Source organism: Rattus norvegicus, chromosome 5, assembly GCF_021556685.1.
Source record: "Rattus norvegicus strain SHRSP/BbbUtx chromosome 5, alternate assembly SHRSP_T2T, whole genome shotgun sequence".
Taxonomy (NCBI): domain Eukaryota; kingdom Metazoa; phylum Chordata; class Mammalia; order Rodentia; family Muridae; genus Rattus; species Rattus norvegicus.
This window is the reverse complement of record NC_141538.1, coordinates 168535261-168557993: the sequence shown is the minus strand read 5'-3', so window position 1 is coordinate 168557993 and position 22733 is coordinate 168535261. Positions and strand designations below refer to the sequence as shown.

At 53.6% G+C, this 22733-nt stretch overlaps 2 protein-coding genes across 2 annotated transcripts in view; one reads left to right on the top strand and one right to left on the bottom strand.

Moving 5' to 3' along the window:
• Positions 1 to 181: 181 nt before the first annotated feature.
• Positions 182 to 5847, top strand: Thap3 (THAP domain containing 3). Its single transcript, NM_001108695.1, has 4 exons — positions 182 to 374; positions 2900 to 3092; positions 4775 to 4876; positions 5138 to 5847. The coding sequence occupies exons 1-4, from the start codon at positions 301 to 303 to the stop codon at positions 5429 to 5431; spliced, it is 663 nt and encodes a 220-aa protein (NP_001102165.1). The 5' UTR covers positions 182 to 300; the 3' UTR covers positions 5432 to 5847.
• A 1171-nt stretch (positions 5848 to 7018) lies between these two features.
• Positions 7019 to 22733, bottom strand: part of Dnajc11 (DnaJ heat shock protein family (Hsp40) member C11) — a 45480-nt gene continuing 29765 nt past the window's right edge. The window contains exons 5-16 of the mRNA NM_001108694.2: positions 19673 to 19801; positions 18492 to 18614; positions 17687 to 17760; positions 14886 to 15075; positions 14207 to 14292; positions 13751 to 13867; positions 10995 to 11150; positions 10087 to 10156; positions 9088 to 9145; positions 8824 to 8966; positions 8350 to 8479; positions 7019 to 7525 (exon numbers count right to left, since the gene is read on the bottom strand). Coding sequence (NP_001102164.1) covers positions 7500 to 7525; positions 8350 to 8479; positions 8824 to 8966; positions 9088 to 9145; positions 10087 to 10156; positions 10995 to 11150; positions 13751 to 13867; positions 14207 to 14292; positions 14886 to 15075; positions 17687 to 17760; positions 18492 to 18614; positions 19673 to 19801 — 1302 coding nt within the window. The 3' untranslated portion in view covers positions 7019 to 7499. The remainder of the gene's footprint in view (positions 7526 to 8349; positions 8480 to 8823; positions 8967 to 9087; positions 9146 to 10086; positions 10157 to 10994; positions 11151 to 13750; positions 13868 to 14206; positions 14293 to 14885; positions 15076 to 17686; positions 17761 to 18491; positions 18615 to 19672; positions 19802 to 22733) is intronic.

Genomic DNA, 22733 nt, shown 5'->3' with positions numbered 1-22733 from the left:
CGAGTAAAAGGCCAGTCAGGCCCTGTATTTGTCTCTAGTATGACAAACCCAACGCAGATACCCATCATCCCTGGAAGCCATGAACTATTAGCTGAGTTAGGAGTTGACGCGTTTTTAGTCCAGGTTCCCAAGGTTGTTACTGGGCACAAATACTGGGAGATATTCCTCTGTCTTGACTCGATTAGGGAGCAGAGCAGGTCCAGCTCGCAGCGCCCGGAGCCTGCAGACCCCGCCCCCGGGCTCCGCCCCCGAGGCCGCGGAGCCGCCATCTTTTTGAGGGGCAGTGGGCCCATCTCCGAGATGCCGAAGTCTTGCGCGGCCCGGCAATGCTGCAACCGCTACAGCAGCCGCAGGAAGCAGCTCACCTTTCACCGGTGAGGGATGGGAAACCGGGAGCCCACTCCACGGAAAGCTCGCGGGCCTCAGTTCACCGGCCGGGAGGTCCGGGAGGCCCAGGGTTTGCGGGCGAGGTGGACCAGGACTGCGGGGAGGGGACGGGCCGGGCGTCAGCGGTGCTCCCGCGCGCGGCTTCACAGCACGAGCTCCGCCGCCCCCTCCTCGCCTGGAAGCAGTAGGTGCTCAGTGCGAACTAGATGGGCGTGAGTGGTGTCTGGTCGTGTCCCTGCTCTTGCCCCTCGTGCCTGCGTCACCTCATAGGAGGCCTGGAGGAATGAATGCTTCCAGTATGGCCCGGCCTCATGGCAGGGGCTGCGGTTGTGGGAAGGTGGTGGGGCCCCGGGACCCCTTTCCCAGCATGACTCGTGTTGAGCCAGGGAAACACCCTTCAAGGCTCAAAGCTTCAAGCGATGTTTGTGCCTTTAGGGCTCAGTTCCCTGCGCTCTGGCGTGCTCTCCCTCCCCGCCCCCAGTTTTAATGCTTCTACTGAAGAGTGGCAACCACAGAAAAGTGCACACATCAGTTGGCAGCCCACAGAAGACTTTGCTAGCACCTACAGGGAGTTAGCCTGCATGTGGCCCGGATTACTGTGGCCTTAAGAAATGGAATCTGAACTTTCCTTACTTCAGGGCCCTTCGAGAGTCATCCTTGCCACGCATGCACCACTGAGTTCTTTTCTGCATAGTATTCCATTGAACACGTGCCAGAATGCATTTGGTATTGGGGCTGGAGCTCAGGCCTTCAAGAGTAGTGGGTAAACAGGTGGTCTACTGTACAGCCACACCTCCACATCTTTAAACTTTTATTTTGCTTGGTCTTTCGAGGCAGGGTTTCTCTGTGTAGCCCTGGCTGTCCTGGAACTCACTCTGTAGACCAGACTGACATCCAGAGATCTGCCCGCCTCTGCCTCCAGAATGTTGGGATTAAAGGTGTGTGCCACCACTGTCAGATTTAAGTGTTTATGACACAATCATTGCAGATCCTGGTGGGCTTCCTGGGGACAGTTTTGATCTGTGTGTGTACCCCATGTTGTGATCTCTCCTTTGCCTGTCCGTCTGCCTCCTGGCTGTTCATTGGTGCTTCAGTCAGGCCAGTGTTGCTTCTGTTCATTCCAAGAGGTCTTGTCTTGTGTAGCCCAGGCTAGCTTTGAACTGGACCATTCCATGTATCCACCACCACACCCCACCCAGATCTTGCTCTTGCTCCTACGTTCCTGTCACCTGGCTTTGTCTTAAATGAACTCTCAATAGCTTTTGACTGGACAGGCCTCTTCCCACGTGACTCCCTGGGTGCCTGCTGACCTTTGCCCCAGATCTGTCAAGTCTCCATCACTGCTGGTAGCTCAAGATGGAGCCATTCAGGGCTTTTCCCCAGTGCTGAGATCTCCCAGGCAGGGACAGGCCCAGGCACAGATGCCCATCTACCGCTCTGAGCTCTGCCAGTCTGAAGAGCACCTTGAACTTGATGTGATTCCTAACTCACCAAACTTCTCTTCACCCAACCCTGGCCCTCCGAGGACTGTCCTCCGTGGGAAAGTGGGATCGTGAGGCTCTTTCCCCTTCCCCTTTCTTCATCCTCAGGCAAACCTTGATACCTGGCTTTTGCTTTTCCTTCCCTTCATCCTTTTCTTTCTCTTCTCCTCCCCCACACTCCCCTCTCTCCCAGTTCCCCTCTCCAGCCTCCGCTATCCTGGAGCTCAATCAGGCCAACTGAGGCTGGTCTCAGACTCAGAGATCCACCTGCCTCTGCCACCGGGAGTGCTGGGATTAAAGGCCTGCGCCAACACCACCACCTGGCTGTTTTTGCTTTTGACACAGGGTCTCATTCTGTAACCGAGGCCTCGAACTCACATCAGGCCTGCCTCAGACTTCCAGGCGCTGGGATTGTAGGCTTGGCTTGAGTCGCTCACTAACTTGTCATTGCTCTCACAATGCCCTGCTGTCCTCAACCCTTTCCCCTACTCGCCTCTCTCTCTCTCTCTCCTCATCCAGAACCTACAGGAATGCCCCTGCTGCCTAAATCAAGCCCTGTGTCTTGTCCTTCTTCCTCCAGGTGCCCCTCTGTCTCCCGCCCCCACCCAGCCTTTGTAAAGGCCACAGGGCTCATCCTCTCACTCCTGCAGGGTCTGTTCAAACGTCGTCTTGGCCGGCCCTGGTTACCACAGGGTTTCTTCCTGTTGTTTTCACCTGCTCCCTGGGAGCCCAACCACCTCAGCCAGCCTTGTTGCTGTTGGAGGTGCAGGCTCCTGAAGGGCAGGGACTTGGTCCTACCCACTGCCACCTTCTGGCAGGAATCAGAGACTGGCAAGTGTTGAGCTCTTGAAGGACCAGAGGTGGCTCCTGGCGAGTGCTTTGGAAACGTAGCTCGCTTGGGCTCTTGGCCCATGTTTATGAGCGTGGGATTCATACATAGGCCGCTGGAAGCCACCGTGAGAGTTGTCTGATGACTAACAGAGTGGATTACTGAGTTTCCAAAGCCGTGCCGTGGAATGCTGTGCCCACAGGTTCCCGTTCAGCCGCCCCGAGCTGCTGAGGGAGTGGGTGCTCAACATCGGCAGGGCCGACTTCAAGCCCAAGCAGCACACAGTCATCTGCTCCGAACACTTCAGACCTGAGTGCTTCAGCGCCTTCGGGAACCGCAAGAACCTGAAGCACAATGCTGTGCCCACCGTGTTCGCTTTTCAGAACCCCGCCCAGGTAGGAAGGCTACGGGTCTGACATCCAGCCACTGGGTCTGTGTGTGTTGAGAGGGGAGTTTTATTAAAAAGGAGTTGTAGGGTTGGGGATTTAGCTCAGTGGTAGAGCGGTTACCTAGCAAGCGCAAGGCCCTGGGTTCTGTCCCCAGCTCCGAAAAAAAGAAAAAAAGGAAAAAGAAAAAAAAAAGATGAGTTGTAGTTGGACTGAGAATGTAGCCCAGTTGCTAGAGTGCTGGCCGCGGCATGCAGGAAGCCCTGGGTTTGCCATGCGGTGGCGGTGCATACCTTTAATCCCAGTGCCCGGGAGACAGAGGTGGGTGGATTACTGAGTTCAAGGACAGCCTAGTTTACAAGGTGAGCGCCAGAGCAGCCAGGAGCCAGGATCACACAGACAAACCCTGTCTTGAGAAACAAAAACAAAAAACGAACAAAAAGTAATTTATAGCTTCGGCAGAGATGCTTACCCAGCATGCACAGAGCCCTGGTTTGATTCCTAACACTGTGTAAATTTGGGCTGTGCCTGCGGGCTGTGGCCATGGCTGTGTGCAGTCCTGGTACTCCGAGGTGGAGGCAGGAAGATCAAATATTCAGTCGACCTTGGGGGTCTACGACTGTCTCAGAACAAGAAAGCCAGGGGGGATGGTGCATGCCTGTAATCTCAGCTCTTAGAAGGCAGAGGCAGGGGGTTGGGGATTTAGCTCAGTGGTAGAGCGCTTACCTAGGAAGCGCAAGGCCCTGGGTTCGGTCCCCAGCTCTGAAAAAAAGAACCAAAAAAAAAAAAAAGAAGGCAGAGGCAGGAGGATTGCCACAGCTTCCAGCCCGCAGCACATAGGGTGTCTTAGGCCATGTCTGTCGGTGTAGTGTGCCGTGTGAAAGCTCTTAGTGTGGTGAGGACGAACAGGCAGGGCCAGGGGCTGAAAGAGGTCTGAGCGTGCTTAGAGCCCCAGTTTAACCTCACAGTCCTCAGTGCCCCCCACGTTGAGTTGGTGGGAAGCTACAGATGGCCACTGTGGTCACTGCCAGTAGGTGGCAGGGACTTTGGACCTGCTTCGAACCGAAACTTTCCATCCTTGCTGTAGGGCAAGTGTCAGCGAGAGTGGTTACCAGGCATCAGGGGGGTGCAAATGATTCAGGTCTGGGGCGCTATAGGGACGTGTGTGGGTGCCACTGCCCCAGGATATTATCTAGTGAAAGCGAGTGTGAGTGAAGCTGGATTCAGTCAGCATTGTTAGGTGTGCCCCACATTAGGCTGAGCGAGGAGACTCAGGTGCCTCCAGGCCACCGCCTGGCCCATCATTAGGTTCTGAAGCAGGGACAACTTCCTGTCCTGCAATCGGGAAGGGAGAGAACAGATGCTGCCCTCCGTGAGAGTGCTGTGTGGTGTGGCTTCCTGGTCAGGCAGTGCTCACAAGCCTTGAGTCTGGTGAAAGGTGAGCGTACTCCCTGAAGGCAGGAGGGTTGTGAGTTCAGGGTACTTTCCTCAGGGAAGCTGTGGCCTCAGGCTCCTCCCTCCTCCTGCTGTGAGAGCTCAGTGGTTCTCGGGCTGGAGACCTGGACTGGGTGGGAGGGAGGCACAGGGCAGGCTATAGCCCCTGTGCAGGGATTACTCAGGGACGGACAGTGGCAGCTGTAGGATCCGGTGTCTGCCAGCTCAGCCAGTCTGACTCCGCCTGCCGTTCCCAGGTCTGCCCTGAGGTGGGGGCTGGTGGGGACAGCTCAGGGAGGAACATGGACGCTACACTGGAAGAGCTTCAGTCTCCAAATACTGAAGGCCCCATGCAACAGGTAAGGCCCTGGGTACAAGGTGGTCGGTCTCAGAGGGATGTAGTTTGCTGCAAACAAAGTGAAGAAACCGTGCCCCAGAGGACCCAACAGGAGCAGCGGGATAGGTGGCTGAGTTTCAGAGCTCCTCAGTAAGATGAGACAGCTCCTCAGGGTTTCCGAAGGGGAAATGGGCTAAACCCGAAGGGTGATGGGCAGCTGTGGCCCCAGCTCATGCCTTCCTGCTGAGGACACAGGCTCTTCCTCACTGACCTCTGTTCTCAGGTGTTACCAGATAGACAAGCAACGGAGGCCATGGAGGCTGCGGGCCTGCCCGCCGGCCCTCTGGGTTTGAAAAGGCCCCTTCCGGGACAGCCGTCCGATCACAGCTATGCCCTTTTGGACTTGGATACCTTGAAAAAAAAACTCTTCCTCACGTTGAAGGAAAACAAGAGGCTTCGGAAGCGCCTGAAAGCCCAGAGGCTGCTGCTTCGGAGGACATGTGGCCGCCTGAGAGCCTACAGGGAGGGACTGCGGGGACAGAGGGGACCGCAGGCCGACGCAGCACAGGGATGCTGAGTCCCAGCAGGCTCTGGGATGTGGGGATGGTGGCAGCACCCTGGCAGGAAGTGGTGTTCGGCCCTGCTGTAGATGATCCCCCTCGCCACTGATGCTGCAAGGTGCCCTTAGACAGGCAGGGTGGGATGCTGTGAGGCGGTTGTCAGGTGAGGGCCCAACAGTCAGGTCTCCTGGGCTGAGGCTTTCAGCTGTGGGGCAACAACAGTGACCAAATGTAAGCTGTCACAACCCTGTCAGCTACTCCCCAGGGAAGGAGAGGTGATCATTCTTACAGCCTGTGGGGTACTTACTGTCTCCCCAGAGGGGTCACTCTGAGGGTAGGCAGGGCCGGGGTCCTCCATCAGCCTGGATTTCTGAGTAACTCCTTGTCTGCCTGGTTTGTGTGAATGTGGAATAAATCCTTTGACATCTCCATATAGGCTGTCACTTGGTTGTCCCCTGGCTGCCCAGAACTCTCTACCCCATAAGGGACAGACAGGTTGTAACTACTTTGACTATGGAAATGCCTTAAAGGAAACAAAGGTGGGGTGGGGCTGCTGCACTGATCGGGCGACTCCGTGGTTGAGTATTTGCTCTTGCAGAGGACCTGGGTTCAGTTCCCAGCACTTACATGGTGGCTCATAACCATCCAGAACTCCAGCTCCAGGGGATCCTATGTCCTCCTCAGACTCCTGGGGGGCATGGAAACGCACAGCACGCACAGGCAAAACACCCGTGCACACAAAGGACATTAAACCACATAGCCAGACTGATTAATATCCAAACACAAAACCTTAAGGCTAATTTCCTTATCGTGAGGCTCTGTATCTCAGGTAGACATTTAGCAAAGCTTTGCAGCCATCGGCTAAGCTAACGCAGGGGTGGAGAGGCACCCGGTGCATGGCAGCTGGCTGTCCCTTGGTAACGCGCGCAGATGGACAGAAGCAGCCTCAGCTTTTGGTCAGCTTTATTGTTGGGCAGTGCTGCCAGTCAGCTTCAGACAGGAGGGCATCAGTGCCCAGGGAGCCACAGGGCACTGAGGCAGGGCTCATGCAATGGTGCCCACTGCAGTCAGTCTGGGGAGTGGGGGGCAATGAAACAGCCTCAAAAAAAAAAAAAAAAAAAAAGACTCAAAACTGTTTTTAAAAACTGAAGGGTCTTGAGATTGGCTGAGGCAATGCCTGCCGCCTTCAGCAGTCACTGCTCAGAGGGTAGAGCTTGCAGTGACATCCAGAGTGCACCAGAAGGGATCCAGGAGCAGACTCCCTAAAGGGACCCTGTGAGGCCTGGCGGGCAACACCGCCACCTGCTGGACACTCACTGGAGGTGCAGGCTCCAGGGCCAGCCTTGGGTCTATATCCAGGATTTGGTAGACTCACGCTGTCCCGCTCCTTGCAAAGGTCCCCTCCTTCCAACACCTCTCTAGGAGGGTGTCCTGAGGGCAGGACAGGGGTCTTGTGTGGGGTGAAGGGTCCACTGGCAGCAGGGCCTCTTCTCTTAGCAATGTGGGCAGTGTGCCTGGACAGTGCACCTTGGGGCCTGGAGGAATGATTTGAGAAGCTCTGTAAAAGTGGGAAGAAAAGAGACTAGTTTCCAAACCCGTTGTTCTCAGATAAAAAGCAGTTTTATAAACCCGCAGTCCTCTCCAGTCCATTCGGTGACGTTTCAGAAGAGAGAGGTGGCTTGTGGGAAGTCTACTGAGCAGCACACGACACGCCTTCCTTTCCATGTTTCCCACGAGCAGTGTGGGCTTCAGGAAGAGCAGTCCCATGTGTGAGGGCAGAGTGTTCCAAACGCCTCCAGAGAGCTGCTGTGCACAGCCACTTGAGGAGGACCAGGGGCGCGACCTCTAGGAACATGATCCTTGGGGAAGACATGGCCGTGCTGGGGTCTGGCCAGGGGGCTCCTCAGTTCTACCCACAGCACCATGAAGCTAGGCTGTCTGCATGTCCCTTCACATAATTGATACAGTGCCACCTTCTGGAGAAATAAACTAAAACATCTCATGTCTGGGTTTTCCCTGCTTCCAAATCTGTAGCCTCCCAGGAAAAGGTTCTCGTGGCCTCTTTCTTCAAGGTTCCCAAGCGGTTTACCCATCTGCATCGATCCTGTGAGCTGGGAAAGAAAAGAACAAGTCAGGAAGGCTAGCAAACGGCCAAGGAAGCTTCCTCTACTGCCCTCGGCAGCCCCTGGCTGGGCTAGGATCCCAGCACCTCCTGCTGCTGCTGCTGCTGCTGCTGCTGCTGCTGCTGCTCCTCCTCCTGAAGTTTTAGCCCTGGCCAGCCTGGAGCTCAGAGACCGCCGGTCCCTGCCCCGAGTCCCACCACACTCAACTTTAAGCAACTGCTTCTGTGCCCAGGAAAAAGGTGCCACTTCTACAAAGCCACTCACAGGGGCCACAGCTCCCATCCCCCCACCCCCTTTTTTGATTTTGTGAATGGTGTTCTGTCTGAACGAACCAATGCACGCTTGGTGCCATGGCCAGAAGAGGGCGTCAAGTCCTGAAACTGGAGTTACAGATGGTTTTGAGCTACCATGTGGGCGCTGGGAATGAAACCTGTGTTTTCTGCAAAAGCAACATACGCTCTGAACTGCTGAGCCGTGTCTATCCTGCCTGCCTTTCCCTTTCTCCTCTCTCCTCTCCTCTCTTCTCTCTCGCTCTCTTGCTCTCTCTCGCTTTTTGAGCTTTACTATGTGGCCCAGGCTGATCTGGAATCCATCTGGCTTGGCTTCCACGGTGCTCATAGGACTACACCCGGCCAAGAGTGTGCTCTAACTTTATCTGTGGCAAGGCCAATGCTGCTTCCTAAGGCAAGTCCCTGGGCCAAAGCATTTCTGCGTCTTTGGGACCCCAGTAGCTGTCACTTCACACATACTGATGTCACTGATGACCCTGCCTGCCCAGGGAAGGTGGCAGAGCGTAAGAGGCGGTAACTCACACTGCTTTGGTATCCTCAGGGCCTCACTGTCAGGCATCATAACCTGGTGGAGCACGCCTCGGAACTGGTACAGCACTCGCAGGCTCTTCTCCTCCCCAACACAGGGGTCATAGAACCCGGGCAGCCCGGCCTGCACACAAACAGAGAGCCAGGTCAGGCCAGGTCAGGCTCTACCACCATGGGCACAGCCTGGCGGAGGATGCACACGTCGCAGCTAATAAGGAAGGAGAATTTAGTTTACTTGGGTAGTGCCAGACTGGTCCTCAAGCCCCTTTCTCAGCCCAGCCCAAAGCCTGCCAGACATGGACAGAGATGACTCCTTTGCCCACAGCCTCTCCTGGAACCCAGCAGATGGAGGAAACACAAGCACCAGGGAGGCTTTGCCGGATGTCAGCTGGCACCTGGGGCCTAACTGTCCTTGTCACATGAATCTGGATCCTGGGAGCAGGTGGCCAAGGTGACCTGGTGCTGTACCTTGGAGGCCTCTGTGAGGATGAGCTTGGAGTCCTTCACCAGGCACTGCAGGGGTACGGTCACATCAATCACCTTCACCTTCTCATTCTTCCTGCTCTTGTCATTGACAAATTTTCCGTACCAGGCGTTCACGATGATAAGCCCTGGACACAGAGCAGCAGTGGCTGACACAGGCCATCTTGCCACGTCCCTGTGACAATTTGAGAACCCCAGAGCCCCGCCCCGCCCAGCCCCACCCCAGCCATCGAGGGCAAGCCTTCCCACCCATTCGGGACTCCTCTGCTTCGATTATCCTCCGGACAGATTCCTGCATCAGCCGAACCTGTGAGAGAAGACATTGGGAACCCTGGGCTTGTTTTGGTCCGAGCACAATAAACACCCAGTTTTGTCCAGGTCAGGACGTCCAGTCAAGGAACGGAAGGGAAGGGGCAAATGCTGTGGGCTCAGCTAACCCTTCACAAGTCTGCAGCCCTGAGACCTATTTGAGACTTTGGCATGAGCCCACTTGATGGCACCAGTGGAGGACAGTACCTTCCTTCCTCCTCAGTGATTCTGCACATGCAGATGAGGAGAAATTACTGAGAACACGGTCAGTGCGTAAGAATAAAGAGATTCGGGGCTGGGGATTTAGCTCAGTGGTAGAGCGCTTACCTAGGAAGCGCAAGGCCCTGGGTTCGGTCCCCAGCTCCGAAAAAAAGAACCACAAAAAAAAAAAAAAAAAAAGAATAAAGAGATTCACAGTGACGAGCTCAAGGCTAACCTGGGCTACATAATAAGTATGGTGTCATCTAGAATATATCATAAGATCCTATCACAAAATAGACACTTCACGTGGGCAACTGGACCTCTACATTTCTTGAAAAGGGACCTGTGCTCTTTGTGGAACCGTTCAGCTGGGTAGGGCTATGTGTTGCCCCACAAACAGGCACATTTGCCTAGGAACATGCATGTGCTCACGTGGTCTCTCACCCGTGTCACAAACCCCAGTGGCACCCTGGTATTAAGTCATGGCCTTCTGCTTCCTTGTCTCCTGTAACAGGCAGTGCATAGGAGGAGAAAACCATGTGTGACAGCACACAGCTGTGCTGAGCTGTGTCTGTCCCAGGGAGCATGCCCCTCAGACATGGACGCTCAGGAGGAACGAGGTTTTGGGTGAAGTCAAGCCGGGGTCTGTCTGGGGTCACAGACCCAGCTTCAGTAGGATGAGCCAGGAGGGTCTGGAGGCTTGCCCTGAGCTCTGCGTATCAGTGGTGGGACACTCACAGCAGCCTCTGCCTCTTGCTTCTTCTGCAGGATGTCACTGGCTGTGTTCTCTCTCTGCTTTTCCAGGTCCCTTTCAGAGAAGCAACCACAAGTCACTCTACAGCGAGCAGACTGCGCCCCCCGCCCAACTGAGCCCAGAGTTCAGTCTGTGACCTTAACTGGGTTTCTACTTTTAGAACTTAAAAGGTACTTCCAAAACAACCCCAGGCTAGACTATACATCTTTCTTTAGCTTGAGATCGCCGTCCTTGTCCACCTCCTCCAGGGAAGGTCCTAAACTGCTGTCTCCTTGGGAGACAGCTCCAGCAAGCAGGAGTGATCCAGACTACCTTGGATGCACATAGATACCTGTGCCTACAGCAAAACACGAGGGCTCCAGGTCAGCTCTCACAGCCGTGTGTCAGAGACCTGACGGAACACGCTCTTTGCTCCAGGTCTCACACATCAGAAAAAGCGGATCCCTACACTGTAGTATGAGGAGGTCACAGGCAGCCAGAAGGGCACCTGTTCTTCTCATTTAACAAAGGGCCTCTCCATTTTCTGAGGGATGCTTGGCCTCAGTTTTGGCTCCCACAAGAAACCACAAAGCCAGCTGCTCTGTGCAGCACAGAATGACCCATTCCACTTCAAGCTCAGTGACAGGTGACATGTCTAGGGTTAAAGAGAGGGATATAGCAGCATTTCTGCTGGTCCTGTTTAGAGCCTTGACTTTATCGAGCAGATCTAGTCACTTCTGAGTAGGACTGGCTGGCCAGGGAGGGAGCACAGTTCCCTGTGGCTGGCTGACTAGTGCCTGTCAGGACCCAGGCGCCATGCTAAGCACTCTCTGGGCATTAACTGGTCACATTTTTCCAGCTCTCTCTCCAGTTTAGATGAGACGGAGGCATGGGATTTCCATGTAAAACTCACTTCTCTTTCTGGGCCCTGAGGTAAGGTCGGATGATCAATCGGTGCACTGCCAAGTAGACGACCAGTGGCCCCACGGTGGCATAGAACACAGCGCTCGGGAGCAGCTGATCCGTCAGGTGGATGGGGAAGAAGTAGGTCTGACTGGCCCTGTTCAGCCTGCGAGGACACAAGAGCAAAACCCACAGGACGGGTCAGGTCTTCCAGGGAGGAGAGCTGGGTCTGTCCATTGGAAGACACCTCTTAGCAACCAGCACACCAGGCCCAAGGCTGAGCTGAGTATGTGAGTATGTACCTAACTGGAGTCAAAGGCCTCGGAGGAGAGGAAGGCAGTTTCTGAGCTGACAGCCTGTGTCAGTAAGTGAGGTGTCCCAAACAAGTCAAGGACTTGAGAAGGCAGCAGATTAAACTGGCAAGATGGAGTAGACTATGAAGAGACTGCATGGTTGGAAAATGTTTTTATTAGGAAGGATTTAAGCTTGGCAATGCCCATCGTTAAGCCCAGCAGTGGGGATGCAGAGGCCCTGGATCTTTGTGAGTTGGAGGTTGGCATGGTTTATCCAATGAGACCATGTCTTTGAAGGGACACGTTACCAAAACTGGTGACAGGGACAGACCAACGCTGAGAAATCTCAGACTTACATACTCCTTGAAACACAGTCAGCAAAACTGCAGAGTTAACATAAGGAGATATAGAAAAGCTGTTTATAAAAAAATGGAATTCATTTAGATTTGGGTCCTACCCCCAAGAGTCCTATTACACACACAAATACTTGGAAATCTGAGCTTTAATACACTCAGGGCGGGGGGTGGGGGAGACCCAACCCGCACAGACAGTTAATGGCAGAGAGGCAGCTTAGCAGTAAGACAGTGGCGTCATGGAGGCCTTCTTCCAAGTTCAGTTCCCAACAACCACAGCTGGAGGCTTGTAGCTGCCCAGTTCCAGGGATTCTGACACCTCTGGCCTCCAAGAACCCTTGAATTCAGTGTGTAGACACACACACACACACACACACACACACACACACACACACACACACACTTAAAAACAAATCTTTTAAAAACTTCAGTTTGGGCAGTTTAATATTGTCACAGGACACAGGGCAACAGCCTCTCCCTAGGAATTGGCAGAAGTGCTCAGACCACACCCAGCTCCGAATACAGTGCCTGGGCTGTCTCTGTGGCTCATCAGAGCTTTTAATCCAGACAGAGGGCTATGGTACACATAACCTGACCCCTGGGACCCAGGAACCTGGCTCGGAGATGTAAAATGGCAGTGCTTCTGCAAAAATCTACACATCTTCACAAGCATAGTTAAAACTCTACACATCTTCACAAGCATAGTTAAAAATCTACACATCTTCACAAGCATAGTTGAAAACGACTTATGTGCCTGAGCGTCTGCTTGCATTATGTCCGCGCCATGTGCAGTCAGGACCTGCAGAAGGGGGAAGCTTGATTCACTGGAACTTAAATATAGAATTTCATACTCCAAACTTTTATTTTTTAGTGGATACCTGTGTATGGAGGTCAGGCACCACCTCAGGTCTCATCCTAAGGAGTTGTTTCCCTTTTGTTAGACAAGATTCCTCATTGGCCTGGAAGGTGGCTAGCAGGCTAGGCTGGCCGGCCAGCGAATCCCAGGCATTGGTGGGTCTGTCGTTACTGTCCCAACACTAGGAGTGCAGAACATGCTGTCACACTGGACTGTTCCCATGGTTCTGGGGGATCAAACCAAGCTCTTCTTGCAAGCACATTACTGATAGTTACCTTCCAGGCTAGCTGGTGCTAGGACTGCAGACACGACTCACGTCCATATGCCTTAGTTCCGCTAGCTTCTTTACAGGTCTACTATAAATGCTGTATGAACAGCTACATGCTGCAGTGTCATTTCTGATACCAGCTGGCTTACATGCACATGTGATTATCCACAGACACGAGAGGACACTGCATGTGAGCTAGATATTTAGGAATCAGGCCAAGATGGGGCTCTTGAGGTGGAGGTGGGAAATACAGCACAGCCATCCCTTGGGATTCATGGGGCCTGGGTTTTAGGGCTCCATCCAGACACCAAAGCTGCAGATGATGGTAAAAAACATGGTCCACATGGGAAGAGCCCACAGACAAGGACGGAGCCCCAGAGTGGCCTCTTTGGGAGAAAGGAGGAGACAGCCAGAGAGAAATCAGAGCTACAGCTTGGTGTCCAAGAGTCCTGGCACAGAGCAGTCTAAGGCAGGTCGGAGAGGCAGAGCTACTGACACCAAGGTAGAAGAACAAGGAGAGCTGCCCTCTGCACGCAAAGGAAGATGCCCAGGTGCTCAAAGGCCACACGTCCAGGGCGGCTGGGGAAGAGGCCAAGTGCAGTGCAACAGACAAAAGAGCAAACCAGGAAGCTACAAGTGTACACATCTCAGTACGGAGGCAGGAGGATCCCAAGTCTGAGTTCCAGGCTATCCTTGGCTATGGGAGACTGATCTCAAAACAGTCAAACCCTACTGACTCAAGAACTGAGTAGCATGGAGAAAAGGGTGTGTTGACATGCTGTCAGACAAGGCGATGCTACAGATGTCCATGGTGGCACTGGGCAGGCTCAGTGAGGTAAGGGCCCAGTGGTCATCAAGGGAAGGCGGATGCTAGGCCCCCACTAACTCGCTGTGGTGTCTGCTCCCCTCACCTCTGCTCATGTAGCTCAGGCAGAAGCAATAGCACACTCAAGAATGAACCCCACGCCCTGGTCAGCAAGGGTCAGGCTGACTTACTTGACTTTGAGAGACACACCCTGAGGGACGCCAATGCTCACAGCTGCACCCAAGACGCTGTGTCGGGAGATCTTCCTCTCAGCTCCATACTCCACTATTGTCCCAAAGAAGCCTGCCCTGTGGGGCAAAACACAGTGGCTGGCATAGTTTCCTTCCTGCACACACAGCCCACTCATGTGAGAGGCCTGAAAATCCTATACTTCCTCCTCCCTTAATCCCTATCATGCGTGGGAGCAGTTACAGGATGCTCATGTGGGTGACGCAGATCTGAGATACCCTGGAGGCTCTCTAGCAGTTGGGCCTCTCAGGGCCAGCTGTAGAGCAGCAAATCCCTCCCAGCAAGAGGCAGTCAGGGCATCACACTCGTGAGAATGACACACAGATGCTGATCACGGCTCCAACCTGAGAGCCCCAGAGCCAGCTCACCCTGTGCCAGCCAGCAAGGCCGAGACTTACTTGAGGGACCCTTTCAGTCTCGTCTGGTCGTCGTCCTGGAACTTGTGCTGATAACTGATCAGTGCAAAGGAATGAGGGATCCCCAGCTGAGGAGAAGAGTAAGGTGTGTAGTTCAGCCTCAGCAGGGTAGAGGGCGGTGTCCAGCCGCCTACCCTGCTGGGCATCTGCAGGCAGGGAGCTACAGGCCTGGGAGCATTACCAGCAGCTACATGATCTCAGCCACTGTCTGATTCTCACACAAACTAAGGAACCAGAGACTCCCCTGGGTAACATGGTCTCACTCTGAAATCCACCACACACAGGAACATTATAAAGCACACAACCACAGACACCTGAGATCTCTATCCAGAGGGTTGTAGATCAGCCTCTCTCGAAAACCCTCTGGCAACACTGAGCCCATGCAGCTAGGAGGGACTGAGGGGCATTCGCTCGCTCGCAGACCCGCTTCCCAACAGCTTCCTTTCAGCTCCCCCGACCCCGCCCTCTCCCATAGTGTCCAAGAGCATCATTCTGATATAAGGACGGGAAGCTGCTTTACTTTAAAATGATCTGAACACAGGCACCTGAGTGCCTGACGTCCTCCTTCAACACTAGAGGCCGTCCCCGGAGAGCTGCCCCCTCAGGGCCTAGGAGCATGAGGAGCCACAGCCCTGACACAGACTGCAGGTCCTCTACTCACCTGCAGGGCCACAGTGAAGTGGCAGGTCTTCGTGTCCCTGACGATGCTAGTGTTCATGGCCGACTGGATACCCCAGCGCCACTGCAGGTAGCCCACGGTGTTCTTGTCCAGGTTCCGAGCTAGCACTGTAGTAAGACCGGGCCGGATCCCACGGGATGAAAACTGCAGAGCACAATTGGTCGTCACGAAGCTGGGGACAGACAGAAAGGGTCCAGCTGTCACGCGCTCTTAGTTCTTCTATTGTGTCCTCTCATCAGGCTGAACATCTAAGCCAGGAGAGCAGCAGCACCAGACACAGGAAGCAGCAGTCTTCTAGGGTCCTCCCTGGGGACCCTCACTCCCTGCCATCCACTCTGTCAGTCCCTAACTGCTGTGCCTGAGCTATCAGAAGGCGGTCCGGGCCGTAAGACAGCGATCCTGAGCCTGCTGAACCAGAGCGTGGAGCCCCCAAGTGACATCAACTTGAACAGAGGAAAGCCACCCACCTCAACCACACGCCAGGCTGAGTCAGAACCCACGGGTGGAACTCTACAAATATTGTATGTGAATGTTCTGTTTACACTCACCTATGTGTCCCACATGCCTGCCAAGTCCTCTGGAGCTGGGCTTGCGACAATCGTGGGCTGCTCTGTGGGTGTGAGCACTGGGACTCGGGCCCTCCCCCAGAGCAAGTCTCCTAACTGCTGAGCCATTTCTTCAGACACCATCAATCTCTAAAACCTGCCCGAGGGATCCTGAGATCCATCCCTGCTGTGAACTAGTTAATGGAAAAGACAGAAAAGCAACTGTGCAGGAAGGCCCCTGAAGTTGGCGGGAAAGGAGAGCAGCGCCACCTTCTGGTCAAGCCGGAATAACAACAGGCAGAGAGCGGCTGGACACAGCTGCGGCTCAGACGTTCACTGCACAGTCGGCTCTCCTCTCCCTGGACAAACTGCCAGAAAGGTGACTGTGATACACTAACTTTTTAAAAAGATTTATCTTATTTATATGAATACACTGTCCCTGTCTTCAGACACACTATTATAAGAGGGCATCAGATCCCATTACAGATGGTTGTGAGTCACCATGTGGTTGCTGGGAATTGAACTCAGGACCTCTGGAGGAGCAGTCAGTGCTCTTAACCGCTGAGCCATCCTCCATCATTAACTCTTAATCATTATCACTTTATACACCCTTCCAGGACCTTCCCTCAGCTAAACGGATAAGAGCCAATTCCTTAGTTTCCACAGGACCCAGCCCAGTGTCTGTTATCTGTCTGAAACAGCCCTGTTCTGCTCCAGCAGACATGAGCTAGGGGATCCAGCAGAGAACGAGACAGCTAGAGTCCCAAGAGAAGCTCAGAGAGGTGAGAGACACAGGAATGTGACCACAGGCTCACCACAGACTTAGGGCTGGAACCTGTCCTGAAGAGAGGGAGACAGGGGCTGGGGACTTAGCTCAGTGGTAGAGCGCTTGCCTAGCGAGCGCAAGGCCCTGGGTTCGGTCCCCAGCTCCGAAAAAAAAAAAAAAAAAAAAAAAGAGAGAGAGAGAGAGAGGGAAACAATCTGGTGGGTAGATAAGCAGGTTAGACACTGGCCAGAGAGAGGGAGGGCATTCCACAGGGCCATGTGCTCTGGGGGACAGGGTCTCATGTAATACAGAGGCTGGGTCTGACGTGCTGTGTAGCCTAGGCTGGCTTTGGACTCCTCATCTCCCAGCTTCTATCTCTCGAATGATGGGATTACAGGTGTTTACAACCATGCATGCCTTTTCCTCTCAAAAGACAGGATCCATAGTCACCACCAGTCTCAAATTTGTAATTATCTTGTTGCGACCTCCAGAGCAGTGGGGACCATGGGCACACACACCACTAAACCTCACCTTACCCAGCAACTTTGTTCTGACACAGTCTTCTGTGTCCTATGGCCTCAGACTCTCCACGAATAGCTGAGGATAGCCCTCAGCTTCTGACCTTTCTCCTTTCTCTGCATAACTACTTGCTTGGTTCTACTCAGCAACTTGTAGGACTGAGTTTAGAAGTGGCCATAGAGCAGGGGGTTCTGGAGGGAGACATGGATGACCCAGATGTTCTACATCAGTGAGAACAGATTATCCCTAGCTGGCCTGGCACTTGGTATGTAGACCAGGCTGGCCTTAAACTCTCAGAGATCCACTTGCCTCTGCTTCTGAAGTGCTGGGATCAAGGTGTATGCCACCCCCCTGGCTTCTCTGTCCTACTTACAGCTGTGCAGAGGTCAGTTCCCTCAAGCTCCTGCTGCTGAGACTTCCCACTGTAACCGGCTGTGACCGGGAGCTGAGTGGAAACAAACCTTCCCCACTAAGCCGCTTTCAGCAGTGTTCTGCTCCAGCAGCAGGGAAGGAAAGGAAGATAGAAGCCGCAGGGTGTGTCGTCTCCATCAGCGACAGAGGCCATTACCCCGTCTTCTATGGTCTTCTAGTCCACTGGAAAGCTGGGAAGCCTCTCAGCACAGACGGAAGTCGGCTGGGGCTGTGCTGTGCTGGGGCTGTGCTGTGCTAGGGCTGTGCTGTGCTGGGGCTGTGCTGTGCTGGGGCTGTGCTGCGCTGGGGCTGTGCTGTGCTGGGGCTGTGCTGCGCTGGGGCTGTGCTGTGCTGGGGCTGTGCTGCGCTGGGGCTGTGCTGTGCTTTCCAATACAGAGCTCTCTCCAGCTGCAGGCTGCCCTTGACACTTGTCCAACTGTGCTCACACGCAAGTCACTTCAAATGTTCACAATCACAAGAACTCACGGGCTCTCTTATCCTACATTAACACAGCACCAAAGAGGAGTATCTTGTATATTTACCATCTTGGTGTGAGATTACGGAACAGCTTGAGACCAAATAAAGGTCCCTGGAGGTCTCCAGCTCCAAACTCCAACTGTTTGGAAAAATAAACAGAGAAATCATTCATTGCTGTTGTCCCTCCTACAGCTGCAGCCCAGGGCTTGGCCTACACCTGGCCAGAGGCCTGGTAGACGCCTAATGTTTCAGTTTTCTCTCTGGCCCTGGAGGTGACTGCAGCCCCAGATCCACAGGAAGCCTCGGCTGTAGACAGAGACTCCTCCAAAGAAAAGTCACTCCTGCATTCTGACCTCCTTGGCTCAGGTCAGAGGGCAAGGAGACTGGGGGTCCACACCTTCTGTGCTACGGGCAGCTATGCAACTCCACATGGCTCCCTGTGGTGCTGGCTCCCCTGACAGGAAGGTCCCCCTGATGCTGGGAAGGGTCCCTGCCTCGTACTCCAGCCTGGTGACTTCCAAGCACCGGTGCAGGATCTCTTTACTGAGCTGCATTTGCTCAGCAGCGCTGGCACTTTCACTGCCCCCAACCATGGAGCAGACATTGTAACGGGCACCACCTTCTGCTGGTACAGCCAAGGGTCAGCTCAAACAAAGACACGGACTTCCCCGGGTTGGACTGCTGGAGTTAGCACTGCAAAGGACACTGATTGACCCCAACTTTAAATGGTTCAGTGGACTGCTGGGGCTCCCGACACAAGACAGCTCTCTCCTTTGAGGCAAGCAGTGTCAGAACGCTGGGCATTTAGAACCCACTATGCTGTAGCATGGGCACCTCAGGCCGTGACTGGTCACTAGCAGGACCTCTTACCTCTCCCCATCCCTTCGCAGAAGTGACACGTCGGAGTGCAAAGTTAATGGAGCCACCGCCGTTGCCGTTCTGGGTGGAGAGACTTCCAGAGAGGATGGCTGTGTCTGTAGCTGTCAAGGGCGCCTAAGAGAAGACAGCTGCTGGTAGCAAGTGAACGAAAGCAATGGGGACACAGGTCCCCTAGTAGGGCAGCACACAGGGACAGGCGGCCTGCTCTGGTCTCTTCTTGCTTCACACCAATGCATGCGACCACAAAGGTGCTACTTCAGTTTTTAAAGCTTTGCTTCTGAGAGGGTCTAACTAGGTAGCTCTGGCTGTGGGCTACATCGATGAGGCTCCTGCCCTGTGTCCTGAGTGCTGGGAGGTAAAGTCATGTCCAGCCATCTGCATATCTCTCTGTATGTGGTGCTGGGGACCCAGCCCACAGCCTGCTCTTATCAGGGAGACGCCCTGAGCTACCTGTTGAACAGCAGAATTTCAAGGGAGACAATCTGCAAAACCCACAGGGAATGGCTGAACACGGAGTCTGGTGAACCATGGCAGAGGCTACATGGAGACCCCACCATGTGCCGTCCCATAATGTGCTCCCTGGGCTCCCTAGTTCCAGGGTTCTGGCAGTATTAAGAGTTCTTCAGAGCAGCAAGGTTCCTGACGTTAAACTCTGTGGGGCACGGTCATGCACTTGGCAATAAATAAAGAGACCTTGGAGGCAGAGACCCTGGTGTCTAAGTAGAATGGCCTGGCCTACTGCACCCAGGGCAGGGGGTTGCATTCTGGTCCCTGGCTCAGGACCAGAGCTGCTACTGTCTTCCACACGGTCGAGTACTTAGAGTGAGGAAAGCTTTGAGAATTATCTGCCGGCCAGAGCTGCCTTCTCTCCTGAAATCACCACGGCCTTGGGCTTCTGTGCCTACACCATTAGCATTCCTAATTGGCAAGACCTGGGCCTTGGGAGTTGAGCACTGGCACTCAGCTGCCTTGTGTGGGCAAAGCAGCAACAAACAAGGCCAAATGGAACGTGCTTGCATGTCCTCCCTCTCCCTCTCCCCTCAGGGGCTAAGTGCAGCCGTTCATAAATAAAGAGGAGGCGAGCCCTGGGCGACTCTCCTCCAGCTGCTCACGCACTGCACCTCAGTAGCTCAGGCCCAGGCTCGACTTGTGTGGAGAGGTCTGTGCTTTACCTCAATGGACTGGGATATGTGCATCTTATTAATCTCAATCTGCGGGAAGCCACTTCCGGACACATCTTCATATTCCTCATCATAGCGGTCAAAGAGGTCAGTGGCATCTACTCCAACGCTGATGGTTCCCTGGGGCAGAAAAACGAGCAGTCAGCAGAATGCTGGTATCTGTGGAGTAGAAGCACTAAAGCAGAGCGATCGGGCACCGGACTATACGGAAGGACAGCGCCCCATGAAACCCGCACAGCATGAATGTCACAGTTCAAATAGAAGCTGCAGGTGACTATCGGAGCCAGAAAACACCAGTTCCATGGGAAGAGCCGGGCAGCCCACCTTCAGAAGGAGCGTGCACCAGGGGCAAGAACCACATGACTTGAGCACACAGGGACCACCACACAGGACCCGGGCTTTATCACCCAGACAGGGGCTTTGTGGACTAAGCACCTTCACATCTAGAGTGCCCTCCAGACCAAGAAGCAGGGACAAAATGTGCACATGCTCACAAAAAATGCTATGCAGAACTCTCGCTCATGATCGTCTTAGTTAGGATCACGATGGCTGTGACCAAACTCCACAACCAAACGCGATTTGGGAAGGAAAGGTTTCATTCAGCTTACACTTCCACAGTCCATCACTGAAGCAAGTCAGGACAGGACCTCACACAGGGTGGGCACCTGGAAGCAGGAGCTGACGCAGAGCCATGGAGCCGTGCTGCTTACTGCCTCCTCAGCCAGCTTTCTTATAGAACCCAGGACCACCAGCCCAGTGATGGCACCGCCCACCATGCGTTTCACCCTCCCCCACCAATCGCCAATCAAGAAAAGGCTCCACAGGCGCTGCACAGCCCGAGCCCATGGAGGGTTTTCTTAATTGGGGCTCTTGCCTCTCAGATGACTAGAGCCGGTATCAAATTAACATCAAATTAGACAGCACACTGACTAAAAATGCTTACTCTAAGAAACCACGGTCATCATTCTCTTTCAAAGCTCTAACTTTTCTCATGGGTACATACCTTAACCCTGTGTGCGCATGCACATGTGCACAAAAAATAGATATTTTTATTAATTTCTCTTCAGCCTATTATTTTGCAAGACAAGGACTCACTTTGTGGCTGGTCTAAAATCACTCTGTAGCTCACATTGGCTTTTCTGATTCTCGAGTGCTAGGATTATAGGATAAGCTGATGGACCAACCCGACTCCATTTTCAGATTAAAAACGATCTTGTGTGAGGCGGTAGTGGTACGCACCTCTCATCCCAGCACTCTGGAAGCAAAGGCAGACAGACCTCTGTGAGTTCGAGGCCAGTCTAACTTACGGACTGAGTTCCAGGATCACAGAGAAACCCTGTTTCAAACACCCCCCGCACCCAGCTATGCTGTTACAAGGTCAAAACGAGTTCATTCTTGTTTTCTGTAAAACTCTGGTTTGATCAGGTCTTGATCCATTTTCTGGAATTTGACACATTCCCCACCCTCTATCTTGACCTCCACTCCGATAAGACATTCTGCCCATAGTTCTGAAATGTTTAGCCAAGTTTCTTTTCTTCTTTTTTTTTTTTAAAGATTTTTTTTTTATTATATATGAGTACACTGTTGCTTCAGACACACCAGAAGAGGGCATCAGATCTCTACAGATGATTGTGAACCACCATGTGGTTGTTGGGTTTGAACTCAGGACCTCTGGAAGAGCAGTCACTGAGCCATCTCTCCAGCCCGGCAAGTTTCTATATAACCAAAATTCCTCTGGAAACCCCCAACCCTGGAACCCCCCCCCCCCAGTCCTTCAGTGTTTTGGATGATGTGAACCCCACCTTCTCCTGTCTTCGATGCTATTTTCTCAAACCCCACTTCAGGGAAATAGTCCTGTCTGATAGAAAATAAAACTTGAATAATTTGACCAAAGAATGTGGGTAATGGTCTTTACTCTCATCCAGTGGGATCAACCTGTGCCAACCAGCTCTGTACTTCTGACCTTCCTGCCTCCACCCCCAGGGCCTGGGCTTATGTGTGTGCTACCACGCCTGCAGGACTCAATGTTTTGACAGATGACGACATTCACTGAACCATCGCCAAATCAAGGCCGGCTACTCCTATCACCCCAGAAGTAACTCAGTGTCCCAAAGTGGGGGATGTGCAAGCACAGACGTAAGTGATGTAAGTGACGGCCTCGTGGGAGCCTAAGGGAGGAGGCAGAGGCCACTTGGGGCTGCAGAGGACCAAGGAGAGCTGTTGTTTGGAGCCGTGGCCTTTAGGCTCTGGTTTGGGGACATAGTCCCGCTGCTGGAGGCAGGAGTATCTTTTGAACTCAGAAGATCAAGACAGCTCAGGCATAATCAAGCACCTGCACACAAAACAAACGTTTATCCCCAGCTTCAAACATTTCCTTTCAGAGACAGGGTTTTGCTTGCTCTGTAGCCCTGGCTGGCCTCTGATTTAAAGCTCAGACTAGCTGGCCCCACTGTGGCAACCCTTCTGCATCTGCCTCTCCAGTTCCAGAGTCACAGACAGGCGCCAAGATAAAAGCTAAGATAAACACTCTACCTGGTGTTCATAAGCTATAGAAGACTCACACGGGAGCAGGAGAGTGGCAGACTGGGGTCTCACAGGGCGTGCCGTCCACAAGCAGCCTGGGACCACACCAGCTTCACCTTGTTTTGTCGTCAAGACTTTTCATGACGTATCAGCACCTCCAATAGCAGCTTTGAACTAAGATTCCAGAGTGGAGCTGGGAGATGGCTAAGGCCCTTACTTGCGGCCAAGCCTGACGGTCTGAGTTCAGTCTCCAGAATCCACAATGGAAGAGAAGGACAGAGCAAGTGGTTCTGATTTTCACACAGACGTACCACATCCCCTCCACATGAAAGTGTAATTTCCAGAAGACGGCAGAGGGGCCCTAGCAGGTCACACTCATCTCTCCTTTAGGGAGTCTGTCCAGCGGGATCCTCAGTCCTCCCCCTGGACTGTATTCTGACTTTACCTATTCGCCCTGGGCCCACAGTCCAGTCTCCACTGCTCTCAGGCCAGCCCACCTGGCAGACAGCACACCCAAATCAGCAACTGC